General features: G+C 44.3%; 1 protein-coding gene across 1 annotated transcript in view; it reads left to right on the top strand.

Moving 5' to 3' along the window:
• The window catches only part of RCOR1 (REST corepressor 1), an 84,359-nt gene that overhangs the window by 28,268 nt on the left and 37,434 nt on the right, over nucleotides 1-18,657 (top strand). The window contains exon 3 of the mRNA XM_080344902.1: nucleotides 13,873-13,956. Coding sequence (XP_080201028.1) covers nucleotides 13,873-13,956 — 84 coding nt within the window. The remainder of the gene's footprint in view (nucleotides 1-13,872; nucleotides 13,957-18,657) is intronic.

The raw sequence follows: 18,657 nt of genomic DNA, 5'->3' as shown, positions 1-18,657 counted from the left end.
CTTTTCCATGCTCACCTTCATGCTTGTGTCCTGATTGATTTCTTTGTGAATATGCTGTGGTATGCAAATGCTGGCACTGCAGAAGGAGCATTTGTGATCCCAAAGCAGGGGCAGCTCAGGGCTGTGCCCTTTGCAGGGCTGTGCCCCTGTTTTGTTCCTCTGGGCTGCAAGCGTACTTGCTGCTGCCTATTGCCGAGCACCTGGCTCTCCAGGGTTTGGTTTGCTGTTACTTGGTACCTTTTAGGATCAGTTACATTTGGCATAAAGGTGAGAGTATGGGCAGACCAGCAGTGCAGAAGGAGTCCAAGGTGGTGCTTGGTGCGGAGTAATGACGAATTAAGTGCCTAGCCTCTCTCGTCGTTATCATACTGCTTTCTTGCACTGAAATTATTAATGTAGGTGCAAGACAAACTAGTTCTGAGACTCTTTTGAAGGCAGGAGAAGGAGACAAACCAGATAACTTGTTTTGGATAGTCTTTTGCTAGAAGTTGAATGTTAAAAACAAAATTTTAAGGTTTGCAGCGATTGTTAGCTACATTTTAAATATAGTCCTCACTGTGTCTCTGAATTTGGCAAAAACGGGGAAAAACCAAACTGACTTGTGAAATCTGTCAGAAAAATGTGATCCAGGAGCTGCCTGCATTTCAAGGGCACATTAAATCTGACTTTGTGTTCTTGGATATGAATATTATCCTTATAGCACCCTGTTGAGCTGGGCCCCATGCAGACAGAAAGAGAGGGACTGTCTGTGCCTTGGGGAGCTTGTGAGCTAATGAATACGGCAGTCAGCTCCAAGGAGAGCTGCAAGCAGATTAGGTTCTTAAGATTTGGTGTGAAATACTACATATATGTTATTTATGGGTTCCTGTTTGATTTCAGTGTTTCCTAGAGTGGGACAATGAGGAAGGATGACCTGCAATTGGGGCTCTAACACGGGGCCTGGGAAACCTGGCTCAACTCCTGTGAGCCTGGTGCTTGGTGCTTTGTGCGTGTGTGTGTGTGTTGATAAAAGCTCTCATCTGCTGGTAGGGGTGCTGTGAGGATAAGGACCTGGAAGACTGTCATGGATGGGGGTGAGAGGAGGATATGCAACTGTCGCAGACATTTAAAAGTCGGATTTGTGTGGGTTAAACTGGGCATGCTCGCAGCCTGTTGATTGCAGTTGCACACCACATCAGTGCATGACTCAGTGCTGGGTGGGATTTGATGTATAAGCTTCTCGTATGCTCATGTTGGCCTGAGGACAGGTATCTACTGCTGGAGGTGGCTGCGTCAGGAGAGGAGGCTGTGCCCCCTTTTCAGGACGCTGGTGTCTCTCCCGCTCTGCCAGCCTGGCTGCTTGCGTAACCTCTGCAAAACCAGCTTCAGGTAGCAGTGAGTTAGTTCAGGTGACTTCAGCATGGAGGTCAGGTACTCCCCTAGGTGTGCTTGTAGGGCCCAATTCTGCTGCTCTTGGGGGCCAACGCCTCCAGCAGGGCAGAGCAGTGCCGATGCCTTCCTGGCTGTTCAGCCTCCCCACAGCACCCAGCTGGCTTTGGAAGACGTGCCTCTGCTGCTGTTCTGTGGTGGGCTTGTCTGCTTACGGCCTTGAAAAGTGTTGGTATTTGACCCAGGTTTTAAAGAATAATAATAATGTGAGAAATCTTTACTGTCTTTGAGAGCTGACTGTGCTTAGCTGTTGCTGATTGATTCATTCTGCTGTGTAAAATGATTTGGTACTGTGGGAGTAGAGTAACATGGAATTTCTCTCTGATTTGACCTTTCGAGTTGACTTTTGTCTGGTTGGAGACACCAGTGTGTCCTATCTGCATGCCCTTCACACTACTGTCTCTCCAAGCAGTAACACATTTGCGCAGTAGCCTTAGTTCATAAGCCATTGAGCATAGCTGGTTGTGATTTTTTTTTTCTTTTTTTTTCTTTTTGTTCTTTTTTAATTCCCCCCGCTCCAACTCCTGAGATGTAGGGTGAGGAGGAGGAAGAAGAAAAGTGCCCATATCCCATAGTCTTTGGAGACCAGATTCTAGTTAGTCAGATCTGTTCCTGACTATCTCTTGGCATGGGTTTCTGAATTGTGGTGAAAAAATAAACCAGTTACTTTATGTTAACCAAGAATCTACATTTTGTATCCCTGGCACTTTCTAGGCACTCGTTACTTTCACTGGTCAGTGTAAGCTGTCTCAAAAGGATGCTGTTGTGAACTTTGGGTGGGAAGGGAAGACGTGTTGCTAAAAATATAGAAAAATAATCACTCTGCTTTGTGAACACTTGAGACTGAATTTTTTCTTTTATCTTTCTTACTGCATTAGGCAGTAGATACAGGCCAGGTTGTCCTTACTGTGCAGGAAAGATGAGTAAAATGCTGCTTGTTTGGGTTTCCAGTGCTTGTGCAAGCCTATGCAGGCAAAGTTTAAAACTTTACCAGGGAAACCAGGTCTCCTGTATGAGTAAGGATGTTCCACGCTTTCTAAATCTGGGGTAGTGCTTCTGAGCAGAGGCAAAAACACCTTTTCTTCTCTTCCATTTCTGGTCCTTCCCCTCACTCCCCAAAGGGTCCTGGGGAATGGGAAAGGATGGCTGGAGATGGGGAGGGGAACATGCTTGGGTCAGTGATCTGAATGGTAATGCTGCTTTGGGAAAGGGAATGGTGGGAACTGCAAGGTCTGAGAAGCACTCTGTTGGCTTCTTGTTCCTTTGGTGGTGTCTCCTGGGGGAAGAAGCCTTGGGAGAAACGCAAGGTTTTCTGGAGCCGGGGGTTTGAGCCACCATGTACTTCTCACTCTTTGAATAAAGTGACACTTGTGTGTTCTCCATTTAAAATTACATATCTTGTTATTTTTGTTGCTTGCTTTTTATTTTTACTACTAACAGCTGAATTGTCCTTTTGTCTGTGTAAAAGACAGTATGTGTATGGGAGGAGGGGGTTGCAGAGGCAGTGTGGATATCTGCTGAATGGAGGAATGGGCAACCTGTTTAGTCTTGTGACAGCATGGCTACAAAAATGACAGGTGACACTTGTTGTAATGTGCTACATAATATTTGGGAAGGGGGGTAGGGCAGGGTGTAACAGCCCGTAACTGTATGTGTACAGTAGTGGTCTCTAAATTAGCTGTTGCCTTTCCAGATAAAGATCTTGGGAGTCATAGTGGTTTTTTTCATCGACTCAATGGTAATAGTGAAAAGGCAAGTGTATTGTTAAAAGCTGTTATGAAAGCATCTGAGAACAAAACAGAACCTCATTATGGCATGTTTTATAAATCCTGTGGTGTACCCTCTTCTCGAACACTGCGTACAGTTCTGGTTGTGCCCCGTTTCCATCCCTCCCCCATGCATACATGCTTCTCAGAGCTGTAAGGTAACTAGATAAAGTACAGGAATTATTCCCTGGCTCTGTATGAGGGAGAAGCAGAAAAGCCCAGACTGTCTTGGAAAACAGATGACTGAGAGCAGCGTGGTAGAGGGTCTGTGAAACAGCAAGAGACGTGGAGGAGATGGATGGGGCGCAGTTATTCTCTGCTTCTAATAAGCCAGGAAATGGGGCCACCAAATGAAGTGACTGGCTAGCAACATCAGAGCTGAGAAGGGAGTCTGTGCATGGGCTTTCTTTGTTCTTCTTCAGACAATAAACATATAATTAAATTGTAGCACTCTGCCACAGGATGTTGTAGATGCCAAAATTACAAATGGGTTCAAAAAGGATTAGATGATTTGATGGACTTTCCCCCTTCCCCCCCTGATCTTAAGAAGGGCCATTAAATCCAATGTTGCAGAGACAGTGCCAGGCACAGGAAGTCTCTTTACTGGTCCTGGTCTTGTTATTCCTAAGTGCTGCCTGTGAATAACAGGCAGGACTGGGCCCAAACAGCTCTTCTTGCTGCTGAGGGTAAGGAAACACAACAGAGGACCCCATTCAATGGGTGGGAAGAGCTGAGGGCTGGCTTGGTGAAGAAATGGGAGACCATATGAATGCAGAGCTGTGCGTGTAGGAGTTACTGATTGTCAAGGAACAAGGGAGACTGCAGAATCAAGGTCTGTGATTGAAAGAGAGGAAGATGTGTTTGCCTTATCTTTGCTTCCTCATCAGTAGACTGTTTGGCTTCAGATAGATTTGGCAGTTGGCAATGGAGTTGGCAGCAGAGAGAACTGTGCTGTATGATGATTGTTCCTATTTTGTATATTAAATTATCTACTTGGGTATTACTTGCATACGTGTAGGCGTGTCTGTGTGACTTCTTGGTCACCTAAATGAAAGTGGAAGGGAAATAGTGTGGGGGAAAGGAAGGAAATCTTATTGGGACAGCATTCAGGGAGATGGAACAGAAACCTACTGTAGCTGGCTCCTTGTAGCTTGGCTCAGTTTGTAGCTTGGCTTGCAGAATGAATTGTGTGCATGCATTTACCTATTTTTAACAAACTTTAAAATGGTTCAGTGTGTGGCTCTGTGAAGGTCTTGCATTTTTTTTTAAAGTGTTTTTTTTTTTTGTTTGTTTGTTTTTTTCAGGGTTGTGAGTGCGCAGGAGTTCTCAGGATATGGGGCCCAGTGTAGTAGCCATGGGTTATGGGGTGATAGCCACAGGGTGTGTGGGGCCCCATGTGTGGTCCCTGCTTTTGTTGCTGCTGACCAGCAGGGTGGCACGTGTCCAGTCCCATCTCAGCCCTCCCGATAGGGCTTTGGAGCTGCTGCGGCTCTGAAGCGCGGCTGGGGGAGGCCAGGGCTGCTCTCGCTGACATTGAGGGGGAGAAAAGCGTGCTTAGGAGGGCAGGCAAGCCTCGGAGCTCCTACCCAGTGCCTGTGCTGCAGGCTTTTGCTTTGTTCTGTGTTTTGGTTTTACATTCAGGATCACTGTAGTATAGTTACTAGCCCTCCTCATTGAAAAAAAGTGGTGCAAATTTTTACATTGTTAAAAGGCTTTCAAGAGATCTATGGTAAATTCTTAATCAAATGTACATTTTCTCCTCTTAATTTTATACTCAACTCTCTGTTCAAACAAATTCCCTTTCACATTTCAGTACAAAACCCCAGCCATGTCTAGACAAAAGCCTGTTGTGATTAGCAGAGGTGTGCTTCTTGATACTGTGTGTGGGGGGGTATATTCATACTTATGATGTTATGTTAATGTGTTTCCTGCTCCTGTATGGGTTGCAGGGCTTTTGTATGCAGAACTCGCTGCAGAGCTCTGATTGGAATTGCATGCATGTAGAAAAAATAATTTTACACACTTAAGTGTGTATTGAAAGCCTGTTTGCTTGTATAGTTATTCAGACCTCATCTATGGCTGCACATTGGTGCCACCTGCTTGCAGGAAAGAATGAGCAGACTCCTATTATTCAGGAAAAAAAAAAATCAAGGCGAGGCCTCAACATCTGTTCAGGGTTTATTGTTTGGTCTGGCCTGGGCTGTGGGGAAAATGTAGGCCACAGCTTTTGCTTTATTGCTAGCTCTTCGACTGCAAAGGCATCTTGGATCAGATATGTTCTTAAAAAAGTTTAAAATAAAATTTGAAAAATACAAAAAATACAAAGATGTGAAGTTCAGACGTAGTATGGGTTGAACTCGATTACTTTTAAAGAAAAAGAATCTGTATTGCTAGCTGTACTTTTTCTCATTTTCTCTTCCAGTTCTTCTAATGGTAATAATTTTTATCACTGCAGAGTGACCTTTGTAATGATTGCTGGATGATTAATCTTTAACTAGAGTAATTTTTGAAGCAATATTTTTCACACCGTTGTAATGTGTGATACTGTGGGTTTTTTGTAGCACAGCACCTACAGTTATTCTGAGGCAATACAGCTCTTCAGCCTGCATTTCCAGTGCTGCTGCTTTGTATAGAAACCCAAAGAGTCACCTTTGTTTCCCTAGGCAGATACAAAAATGCTCTCAGAACTTTATTTGCATATAGATTATAGTGCCAGCCGGGTGTAGTCATGTATAGGAAGAGCTAACTGCTGCTTAATTTTTAAGTTTTTTAATTAAAAAACGTTCCTCGACTTGCATTATTCCAGTCTAAAATCTGCTGCGTTTCATGCTGCTATAGCGTGTACAGAGATGGTATTTCTGTGAGGTACTAGCTCCTATATCTAGGCAGTCCTCAGAAAACACGAATGAAAGGGAATCACAAGCATTATCTGCTGACTGGAGGAGAAGTCACATGCTGAAGGAGGTGGAGATGGGCAGCAGAGTTCTTCAGGCGTCTTTGAGTTGCTGCTTGAGACGCCAGTGCCAGCAGCAGGGAAGGAGGGTGGAAAAAGCTTTTCTTCTGACTCTAAAATTAGTTTGAATTCCCTTGTGCCACATAGGTGTTTTGTTGCTGTATTACAACTGTGCATTTACAGTTACGCTGTGAACCTGACTGATATCAATGAACCAGTGAGAGCAAGTTCTTTAAACTATGGGAGCCAGTTCCTCCTTTGTCTTATTTTGTTTCGTCATGGGTACTGTAAGCAGGGGATTTCACCATATGCAATAAATATACAGTCTGCATTGATAAAGAAAATACAGGGTTGGGAACAGGAGCACTTGTTTAGTCTCACTTCATTAGAAGTAAATACATTGAGACTTAATCCAAAACTACTTTCAACAGCATTCAACAGCTGAGTTGTTATATGTCAGTTCCAGCTCCTCCCCAAGCAATAAAAACACCTATTCACCTTTGGGTATTATACGATGCTTTATGCATACAATGTTTTATATATAATGTTGGGGGTTAAGTTTATATATAATGTTGAGAGTTAAATATTAAAAGGAACAGGTGTTTCTTAGTCTTTATTTTTAAACCTGTAGTATGTGATTTAAAAATGAGTTGTACTAGTTATGGGGGGATCAGTAAGTGCTGTTAGTAATGCATTAGCCTTTGTAGATGAGAATCTTGCCATCCTGTAGCTTAGGGATTTCAGTTATTCAGTAAACTTCAACAATTTCATTAAATACATTGTTTAAATCTGGAAATCTTTTCTTACCTGTTGCTTTGCAAATGATCAGTACCTGAAGAATTCCCTATACTTCTATGGCAAGTGCTTTTTAAACTTTGATTTGCTCATGTTTGCCTTCCAAAGAAGATACAGAAGTATGTATCTCTGTTGAGCACCTGACAGTGGACGTGCTTTTCTGAGTTACCCTTTGCCGTTTCTAAATAATGGAGGAACTGACTAGCAGTTAATTCCCACTCTTCATAGTGTGTGTTGCAGTGCTCTCACATGGTCGTGTGTTAGTGTGCTTTACTTTGAAACTCAGAGGGCTTGTGCAAACAGCAACAGCAAAAAGTCACACCAGAGACTATTGAAAGGGTTACGGAGAAGGAAGAATGCTGGAGACCTCCTGGCAGAGCTTCACCCCGACTTGGGCAGGATGGAACTGGAAGCTAAGTGTGTCTTGGAATCTGCAGGAGACAGAGATCATCCCTCTGAGGGGTCAGTACAGGTGCCAAAACCAGAGCACAAAGTGCTCTTGAACAGCTCACAGCCACAGCTGGAACGTGCAGGATCCCTGGGGAGAGCTGTGAGACGGAACAGCTCCCTCAAGTGCAGGAACTCAAGCGGGAGCTGGCACCGCTGCCTTGCACAGAAGCAGAATAATAGGCGACGGAGTGATTGGTGGCTCTTTTGAGAGGCCTCTACTCCCACTGAGTTTATTCTGGCACGTTTCTTCTCTAACTTGAAAAAAAATAAAATGGGATGCATAAGGCTGGAGATGCGCAGCTCTCAGCTCCTGCTCACTGGTGGGCTCCATTGCCTTCCTGTCTGATCTTTGTGTACGCTGCCATTGCACCAGCTGTCCCTGAGACAGCCTAAACTGGTGCTGTGATTGACGGAGGTATCTTGCTTGTCCCTGCTTTCTCATTCCCCTTCCTTGTATCTTAGGATAGGTGGTAGAAAACTACGAATTGATGCAAGTTAAAACTAACTGCTTTTTTTGTGTGTTGTGTGTGGTTGGTTTGTTGTTGTGTTTGGGTTTTTTTTGATGTTGTTTTGTTTTCTTTTTAGCTCAGATTCCCTGCTTTGGTTTATCAAGTGGGTGTTGGTGGAAGGGAAAACAGCTTCCCTCCCTCTTTTGCAGTGGTGCTGCTGAACTATCATGTTGGGTTAAAGGCAGAGAGATCCTTGTCCATGAAGGCCTGCTGTTCCCTGTGCATGCACTTGGCTGTTTGTCTCATCTTGCAGCCACCTGATTTGATTTAATAACTGGGGAAATTGCTATTTGCTTTCTATTTTGCCAGGTTGCTTCTAGCAAATGTGCTTAACTTGGAGGGATAAACTCCAGAGTGTCAACACAGGACACGGAGGAGAGGCAGGGAGCACATGTCAGGAGCTCAGAACAATGCTGGCTAAGCAGGATCTCCTGTCCCTTCAGAAGTGGTGAAGTGTTGGATGGATTCAAGCTGTGAAGCACAAACTTCACCCCCTGGCTTTTTGACACAGCTCTTCAGAGGCTCTGAGTTCATCTCACCAAAAAGAGATTTAGATGGGGTGAAGGGAGTGGTATTCCTGCCAGGCAGAGCTTTCCTTCTGTACAGATGCCAGCTGTTCCATGGCTAACTTCAAATTGAGGAGAGGTCAAAAGGCTGGGGAAGGTCTCTCTGACCTGTAGTGGGGACTACATGTGTATGGTGCAGTGACCTTTGGTAGGTGTCCTAACTTGCCAACACCCTGGTAGAGGTGGGGAGAGCAGCGCACTTGTTGCTTTCAGCCCCGCTTTGTTGTCCATTTGCAGCAACTCTGCCAAGTGTGCTGACTGAGGAGCCTGCAGGGCATATGCCGCGTGTCTTGGCTCTCTTGCAACGTTCTGGAGAGAGCCTGAACAAAGATCTGTGGTTTCATGTCAACACAAATGTATTCATGATGACAAACTCTGCAGCATGTTCAGCACTGAGCTTATTCATACAGCACTTGGTGCAACTTTGGTTTGCCAAAGAGAAAATTTGAAGTTACAATATCTGCAGAAGAACCCCTCAGATGTAAGGAGAAACATGCAGATTTCTTGCTGTAGGGAAGGGTTCCAAACCCAGGATTTAAGGCAATAACACATCAGAGGACTCACAAGGGTGTTTAGGGTTTTGGTGTCCTTTAAGTTCTCTGCAAGTTCCACCTTTCTCCTCTGTTTCTGCAGACAGTCCTAGCAGGGTTGACCCTCTGCTCTCTGGTGTGGAGTAGATATGGCAGAGGAGCGTGGCTCTGGGAGGAAGGGAGTGAGTTTTAAGATTTTTGACTCTGGTTTGATGGTGTGTGGGCTTGTTTGTTGTTGTTGTTTGTGTGTGCTTTGTTTTTGTTTTTCTGTATTGACCAAAAAAAGAGTATTTTCTCTCTCTTTACTCTTTTTTTTTTTTCTTCCCCTCTTTCTCCTGTGTGAGCTGGTATCACTCAGGTATGGGGTCTAAGGTGGATTTACCCCTGAGGCTTTAAACTTTGTGGGTGGTAGTGGGAGAGCAAGACTGACATATTTCTGAATGCCAGTGAAAATTGGACAGACAGGTGCTGGGGAGTGAGGCTGTTGTGTCTAGTAACCTTCACAGCAGGGAAAAGGCTTCCTTTAAAGACTCAGTTGAGATGGTTGGGGTGTGTGTGGTGTGGTGTATTGTTTTTGTTGGGTTTTTTTGATTTTTTTTTTTTTTTTTTTTGCCAGCCTAATACCTCTTGGAGTCTGACCTGACTGCTGCTGCTGGTTGAAGCCTCTCTTGTTTTTTCTCTGCAGCAGACTTGCAACAGCTTTCCAAAAGTTTGGGAAGAGCCGTAGCTGCTGGAGGTCGGGGTTTCACATCCTTGTGCTGCTCTGCTCTTGCAGGTGCTGGGCCGGTCCCTTGGCACGGGCAGCCCAGGGATGGAGAGCCTCAGCCTGCGGGCAGAAGTGATAGAATTCCAACAGCGATGTCTCTCTCTGCTGTGCAAATCAATATATTCCTACACACAGTATGGTCAACCACATGCTGGTGTTGAGATGTGCCTTCATCTCCAGGGGGGGTGGGAAAAAAGCCCCTGCAGCTTTTTTTTTTTTTTTTTAAGGATACTGTTGGCTTATGGATATTCTACCCTGGCTTATCTCTTCCCTTGTGCCAGTTGAACTGTGTTTGGGCTTGGGCAGTAAACTAGATCTGTAAATGGCACCAACTTTAAAAGTAACCTTTTGTTTACAGAGTGAGTTTTAACTTAGAGCAGTTCCCTCCTGTGTTTCAGCATATGGTCCCTTGGATATGGGTACATTTAGAGAGGAATGGGAAGTACTGTGAAAGAGGCAACACTATAGCATGCCTGGTTGGGCCTCTACATCTGCTTGGGTAAAGGCAGTGGGAACTTGCATCCCCTGTGAATTCTGGCACTGGAACTAAGTTTCGGGGATGCTACTTGTAATAGAGGGTCTTTGTCTTGGGGTTGGAGGAAGCATCCATAATTCTTCCCAGACATGGGACAGAGAGAAGAGCCAGCAGTGGCAAAGTGTTAACAGTGTTTGCTCCCACAACAGCTGGAATGGGGAGCTAATGGCTATGGCGGAGACTACAAATACCTGGTGAGTAGCCCAGATGAAAGTGCAGGATTAACTGAAATGTCAGTTGATCTCATCTGCCAATGTACAGCTTCTCCAAACACAAGCTGCACTAGTTTAACTGCAGTTATTTAAACAAGCAAACCCCATTGATCCTAAATTGATCTATTCCCCTAAAACAGAGTGACCCTTGACCCTAGTTACATGGCTATTTTTATATGAAACACATATTGGGTTAAATTGAATTAACTTTTTAGCTTTGCCACTGAAGTGCAGTGTGTTTGAATTCACTCTGGTATCCTTTGTCCAGAAGCAGGGACTGGGAAAAGAATTCCCTTGTGTTGGTGAGCCTTGCAGCTGTGCTTGGAAAGGTGCAGGGAAGGGATGCAGGAACCACTCTGCTATAAGCCCCTTCCTCTCCTCCCATGGCTGTTGCTCTGAAATAACTATTCCAATGTGCTCCCATATTCTGAGCAAGCTCTTCAGCTCTTCCTTGCTAACGTCATGTAGCAAGAATACTTGTGCTGTGTGTATTTGTGATGGGGTCAACACTGGACTTGGAAGAATGCCTGTGGTGTCTGCCTTGCTTGTGAGGGATGGTAAACGTGGGTCTGTGGGCTGGAGAAGGGGTGACGGGGAGAATGTGGTGCTGGAAAGTGAAGTAGCTGGGTCGCAGGCTAAGTCACCAGCGATATTAGGAAGGGAGTTTATGCCTCTGCGGATATTTGAGGATCCCAACCCTTTTATGTGTGTTGGCCTTTGTAGGTGCTTCTGTCCTCAGCAGAGAATTTCAACTGACCCTTAGAGCGTGCTTTGCACTGGCCTCTGCCTCTCCTGAGGGTGGATGTGCATGGGCTTGGGTGGAGAGGCAGGGCAGGAGAGATGTGGGAATACCAGAGCTGCTGCTTCACACCCTTTTACAAGTGCAATGTGACTTGGCTCATGGTTGCTACCAAGAAGCTGGAGAAAGCAGAGGGGAAGAAGCTGGGCTGTGAGAATTGGGCAAAGAGGGGCTTCTGGGGGTTGCATGAAGTCCAGCATCTGCAGGGGATTCTGGTTCTGGGTGTGAGACACAGGGAGTTGTGTTTTTCCTGACTCGAAGGGAAATGATTTGGGGCTGGAAGGTAGGTAGCTCCTGACTTGAGGCACTGCCTTTCACCTAAAGTGTAACTTGAGGTTTTAACTGGGGAGGTGAAACATCACTTTCCTGTGATGAGTTGAGCAGGCAGTGTTCTCCAGAATGGGACAGCTGGGCTGGGATGTCCACCTGCTGTGTCAGGGAGGATGTTCAGCCTGCGAAACTAGGAGAAAACTTTGCCCTTTTCCTGAGCTAGGTGCGTTTTGCTGGTTTAGTGAATGAGTCTGTGGTAAAGCCAGGCTGATGATATGCCTTGTGTTAAGCCTTGTTGGCAGAATTTGGGCATCAGGCTCATGAACTACATTGGCTTACTGGGGGTGCGGAGGTGTGTTGGGAATTGGGTGCGAAGTGTTTGACCTCCTGGAGACCTGACTGATGATTTCTGAATATTTTTATGGGATGAGACATGCTTTTCAGTGCAATGCAAAGCGAGGAGAGATACTTTTTCCATGTTTTGAACTCTACACTGATCTTTATTTGGACAGACTCTGGTGTAGGGAGAGTAAGGGGCAGAAGCTGATAGAGGGGAAGGTTAAGGTTGCCTTTGGCATTCATGACACAGACTTGAAATTAGGGACCAAGTAAAATTTGATCACCAGTGTTTCAAGACTTTTTTTTTTTGGTGAAGTTGTAATTTTAAATTCAGTATTATAATGATAAATTCAGACACCCTTCATGTTGTTTGTATATATCTGGACTCCACCCCCATCTCTCACCACCAGAGGCTGTTGTTGTCTTTTCTCATTCCTGTTTTTCTGCCTTGCATAGGAAATATTGAACAGGCACAGTGCACAAAATATCTTGTATGTGCGGTTGCTAACCTCCTTTAAAAGAAAAAAAACTCTGTGAAAGATAATCATGATGTTTGTCATGAAAATCCAGAAATTAGTAATGAAAATAAACTTTCTGTTTTATTGTGGCAAGGAATGAGAAACAACGTAAACTAATGTTTGAGCAGTTAAGAAAAAGTTCAGTGTAAATATGTTGCTGGCAACTAATTATTTTTAATACATGCTATTTGTGCTTTAAATTTAATATTACAATATTTTCATCATCTCAACCCTGACTGTTCTTAGCTGAGTGGATTTTGGGTTGAAAATGGTCAAACCATGAGTGTTCATAGCATTGTAATTAGTAAACTTTGTGCTGTGTTCAGATGAGCAAGGGTTGGGTGCTGCCAGGCCTTCTGCTGCAGCAGATAATGTTGTGATTTCAACCCCTGTGCCATGAGACAGTGTCCTGGCATTGCATCTTCGGTGTTAGTGGATTTTTTTAATGCGTCATGAAGTGGTGGTTATGTCTTAATAGCACAGCCCCGAGAAAATAACATTGTGTTGAAATATTGCATAAAATGTCAGCGCTACGTGACGTTTTGCAGTGGAAGTAGCACTGCAGGCACTTGTTCATAACAAGACCTGCAAGTTTCCCTCGGCCAGGGCGGGTGGTTGAGCTGGCTGTGCATGTGCTGACTCAACGGAGCAAGTTTTTCTCTTCTCCACTTTTGACTGCTTGTGAACGAACAACAGCAGATTCACAAGAACTCACAGTTGAAATGTAGCTTGAGGTTGCTCTTTCAAACTACGTGCAGCTGTGGTTCTTCAAGTCAGACTTTCAGAGCTCTCATGCCAACCAGGTGTTAAGTTGTTTAGAAACAGACCTGGTTTCTGAATGTCGGTGTGTGTATACCCAGCGTGGGAGGGAATGCATAAGAATTTCTCTGGAGCGGTTAAGTAGATGACCTGATTCTGACCTGGGGGAACCTGGTGTCACCTTGGTGGACATTCCTGTCTGTCTGGGAATGGAGGTGTAGAAGGGTTGCTGAGGCAGGGGAGGAGGTGCTCAGAAGTGAAACCCAGGAGGTTCATGCATATGTCTACTCTACAAAGCGTTAATCTAGCTGCACAGTACGGTCTCATGATGTCAAGGGATTGGAGCCTGCTGCTTGAGCCTTGCTCCTCCCTTTTACATTTGATGATGGCTGGAAGAAAAATAATCAAGTATACTGGAAGAGAAACATTAATTAACTTTTAATTTAGGTCCAACGTATGCTGCTTAGTGTACTGCATGAAAGACTGAGTGTGCGGTATCTGTCATGTTATATAGGGGTGATGCATTGAATAAACGAGGAAAAGCCTTAGGTCTGATTATGAAGATGGGTTTTGTATCTTGATTAAAAGCTCCAGATATGTGGTAAGTGACTTTTGTATCCATTTTGCATCTGAAATTACTTTCTCTGTAACTTGGTTTGTATCTGTTTTCTCTTAAGCCAAACTTGCACGGCGAAGTCAGGAGAGAGAGAATCTCGGCATGCTGGTCTGGTCACCTAACCAGAATCTGTCTGAAGCAAAATGTAAGTCTTTTCAAATACTTTTATTCCCCCTTTCCCTTACATATATCACCACAAGAATGCAAAGTTGCCACTTTCAGTAGAGAGGTTATGTCTGTGACCTTTCCATTATGATCTGAAATTAATTTAAACATTGGAAAGAAGAAAAGCCTACAAAGCAATCCCCAGAAGAACTTTGTTTCCCACTGGGCAGCTGCTCAGAGCGCCGAATCCACGGAGGCAGGGAAACCAGGAGAAATGTGACACACTTTCTTCCTTAGTATGAATTCTTTAAGATACTTATCCATGGGCCTACACAATCTGCTTTTCTGCTGTAGAAGATGACAGAAATAACTGGGGAGAGCAAAATGAAAAGTATTTGGGGGATGAGGAATATATGGTAATTAGTAGTACCTTTTTGCCACAAAGACACAAATAAAATCCACATCTGGAGCCCATGGAGGTTTAAATGCCACAACAATTGCAGTGCCTTGGAATTCCACGTGAGGGCAATTACCAACGCTCTGTATGTGTCTGGGAACAAGTCTCTGTGCTGCTGCCAGATGGCAGAACTAGTGTTTGAAAGGTTTGTCTAGCTACGGTTCTCATGAATAAGTAGGACTCCTTGATTAAAGGGCTGCTGCTTGAATGCAGTAACTACACCTAAGTGCTTTTGGGGGAGGGAGCTGAACAGAGCTATTTTTGATTTTACGTTTGTACTTTGTTTTTTCTCCTTTCTGATTCTGGGACCAAGAATAAGAATCTTGCATTCCTGCTCCTCTGCAGTTGTGGTGGCACTGTTGAGTTAATATCTGGTTTTGCCCCAGACCCAAGGGCTAAGATGCATCACAAGACACAAATTAAGGCAGCAGAAACTGTGCACAAACTGGCTCTGTCATGAAAGGGCTGGGCTCTGCCCTGGGGCATTTGTTCCACTGAGCAAGTTGCCCCTTAAATTACAGAAGGATGATGGTACTGTGATCTGCAGATAAAAAGGGCTTTCCAAGGATTGTGTCTGCCTTCTCTCCTACCAGTGGTGCCTTGTCTGCTTCCTGCTGGTGGTTGTATGGTGAACTAAATAAGACTGATGAGGACAGGGATATATTTAGTGTTTATCCACAGCTAGAAACTCTAAAAAGGTATGAAAGCAAGAAATTGTTGCCTCCACCAAAAGGCATGACTGTTCATGGATCATCTGTGACATGGCATTCTTGTAGCTGCCTCCTGAGTCTGAGTCTCTTTTGAATCTTGGCTCAGCTTTGAAACATTTAACTCATGCCTGATAGGAAACAGGTTTCTTGAACAGGGAAGAGGGAATGCAGAAGAAAAAGGAGTGAAGATACATGGAATTGAGTAAAGTAATCTGTGCCCAAATATTCTGTGGCAGTTGGCACAAAAATATACAAGGATATTATAGAGCATAAGAAGGATATAATATCTACTAAGAAAATGTCATGAACCTAAGAGGTAATTAAAACTGTAGCATGGCATCATTAAATAAAAACTAGGTAACAGTTGACTCTTGCTGGTACAATAAAAAGGTTGGGGAAAACAATATGAATATTATAAGAGGGCAAGAAGAAATTTCTCATAAGATTCAAAAATTTAGTGAGTGTAGGCTCATTTGTGATTTCACCTTCCAAAAAAGATACAGGAAAAAAAAAAATTTCATATGGTATTTGGGGTAGAGAAATGACATACATGTGCCATACATGACACACTGAATATCTCCCAAGTGCCTAATCAATATAGAGATGCAGTTGTGAAACTGAGCATCTAGTAGTAGTAAAAGAAAAACCCCAAAACCAACCAAACAAAAAAACCAAACTCAAACCAAACCAAAAAAAAAAAAGCCAGCAAAACAGAGGAGCATTGGAAGATGTGGCTGAGGGGACCTTGGGGTGACAGGAAAGCTCTGGCAGATGGGGAGAGGGCAGCTGTGCAGGGAATGAGAACAGGGTAAGAGTGGGCTGGTTGGTCATTGATTTGTCTTATGTCAGTTTGAGCTGACACTACCAAAAGGTATCAGTTATTCCTGTCTCTACGTGGCATTACTTAAAAATGAACTGTAAAAAAGTCATCCTGCTGAAGGTAGCTGCTTTTGTTCTTTTTGAGACTAGAAACTGATTGATCGGTAGAAATAACTTTATAGCTCTAATGTATTCAGCAAGCTGTTAGGCATTAATTTGCTACTGCATGAGAACCTGATTCAATCCCCCTTCCTTTCAAAAGACAGGAACCTCCTCCAAAGTACTAGCACTTACTAAATGTATTACAAGCAGAGTTCTCTAATCTGTTTTATGGTTTATGAAGAACTAACATCAGGGGACAAGAGGTCTCTTCAGCTACTCTCAAGTTCACTGACAAGTCTTGGCATTGTTGACAGTGAATCATAATTAAATGGGGTCCCTGGGGATGTGTAAGAGAACTGTTGATGATCAACATTTCTATCAGTGGTATGGGAATTGATACAGAATTGCTTTGGAGAGAAATTGAGGATGAACCACAGACTGACAGGACAGTAAATAAAATGGATGCTACTGATAGTCTTGTAGAGTGCTTTGGGTCTTGTCCTAACTTGAACTGATGCCAGCGCAATGGGCTCTTAATGACCCAAGTGCAGGCTTCTGAATGTTGGTACTGAAAGCTCTGGCTTTATCTTCTGCATCAAGGCTGATGTTTGGAATGAAGTGACTTGGAGAGCAATTTTGGGGACATAGTGGGCAGGTAATTTGACAAAGCTTCCTGGTGTCCTGTGTGACCCAATGGATGGGAGTGTAAAGAGAGAGAGAGTCACTGGAATGGTTCGCTGCCCCTGCACTCAGCAGCGTTCATGGAAAAGAACCTCAGAATAGCGGCTTTAATGTTGAAAAACAGCAGCGTTCATGGAAAAGAACCTCAGAATAGCGGCTTTAATGTTGAAAAACTGAGAAATGGATTGAGACAGGAGCTACTGAAACATTTTGGAAACTGGAGATGAAGCAAACTCCATCTGTTTAGCTTACTGAAGAGAGACTGAAAGGGGACTATTGTCAATTATTTTCTCAAAGGGAAATTTTGACATAATAAGAGACATGTGTAATACAAATAAGTGGCTGCAAAATAAGTCCACGTGGACTGAAATGAAATGCCTGAGTGCGTGTAGGTTTTTTATGATTGACTATTGGAAGTTATCCAGGGAAGTGATGGATTCTCTGATTCTTGATGCCTTTTTAAACTGTGAATTATGTGGTGTGTGTGTTATCCTCCGTGGGGGGAATCATTGGCAGTGTGAAATGGCAAGCAGGAAGAGCTGTGGTCTCTGGGAGGTTGACGTAGCCCCTTGGGCTGCAAGTACTGTGAACCCTGGCTAGCACATCCATTCTTAATTTTGCTGTTCAGGCTGAGGTGTGGGTGAACAAATCCTTCCAATCAGCAGCATGTTGGTACCTGTGTCTAGTTACTTTCATTTGTACTCCAAAGCCTTTAATTCATCCTGTGCCTGTTCTTGTGGTGAACTCTTTTCAAGTCATAGGACTCTTCTCTGTTCCTGTGACTGTGGCTCAACATGAAAACAGCAATTAGTGCAGCACCAGTTAGCTCTCTGCCTGGGGTGAACTGGGAACTCTTGTGAGCAGGACAGTTCTATGCAATCAGTGGAGCTCTTGGAAGTTGCCTCCAGTAAAGGTGAATCTGTGGTACAAAACATGATGAGCAAATCTGTGAGGATGCTCAGGGTAATGCACACTGATGGGCTGGCCAAACTGGCGGAGATTGTTGGAGGGTCCTCTATAAGCTGCTGAAATGAGTCCTGGAAAGACTAGTGTGTCAGCCAAGACCTGGTGGGTATCTGCATACCTGATGCTCTAGGCTCATACCGTTAGTTCAAGCTTGTTTGGGTCCCATGCACCCTACGTGCTGGAGCGATGTTTTAATTATGTTGGAGAAACCTTTTGCCTGGGTGCCATGAAATGATGGATATGGTAGAGAAGACTAAAACAAAAGTATGTGTTGGCACACTGATCACTTTTTTTATCCTGTGCCTTGTTAACCATTAATCCTGGGTACAAAGCACTGACTGCCTTGCTCATATACCAAAGTGGGCAGCTGCCAGCATGTTCCATATCTACTTCCAGACTTCTGCCTTTGAGGGGTCACTTGCATAGCAGTTGCCACCATTAGTGAGTAGTTCACAAAGCCTTTTTTTGAAGAAAGAAATTTCACTGTGCAGTAACTGAACATTTGGACTTAAAATAATGGTGCTCCCCTTCCAGCTTTGCTCCAAATACTCCGTGTGCTGTGGCTGTCGCACCTCTTACAAAGGGCTTGCTCTTAAAGTGACACTGCTGAGAGACACTCTGAGTACATGGTGCCACAGAGGGCAACTGTTCTGGCTGTGCTGGGGCACTGTCATGGAGGGTGGGGAAGGAGACAGGAGGAGGAGTGAGGTCTTGAGCAAGGTGACATTGAGGAGTGGGAACAGCTAGATGGAAACAGGCATCTGCTCTCCTTAGTGGCAGGTGGGGAAGGTGGTGGTGGGGGAAATAGTGAAAAATGCGTTGTAATGATGCTGTGGAAATCCTGCACAGGATAGAGCTGGGCCAGCATTAAGCTATTAATAAACCAGCGGTGTCTCTCTGTGCCAAGTACGCCAATGGGTGGAACCATAAAAATGACATTGGGTTTGTTTAGCAATGAGCAAGTGCTGGCATGCTGCAGCTGCCCAGGAGTGAGGGATGGGAACCA

This window comes from Nesoenas mayeri, assembly GCF_963082525.1.
Source record: "Nesoenas mayeri genome assembly, chromosome: 5".
Classification (NCBI taxonomy): Eukaryota; Metazoa; Chordata; class Aves; order Columbiformes; family Columbidae; genus Nesoenas; species Nesoenas mayeri.
Note: the sequence above shows the minus strand (reverse complement) of the source record. Positions and strands in the feature narration are given on the sequence as shown.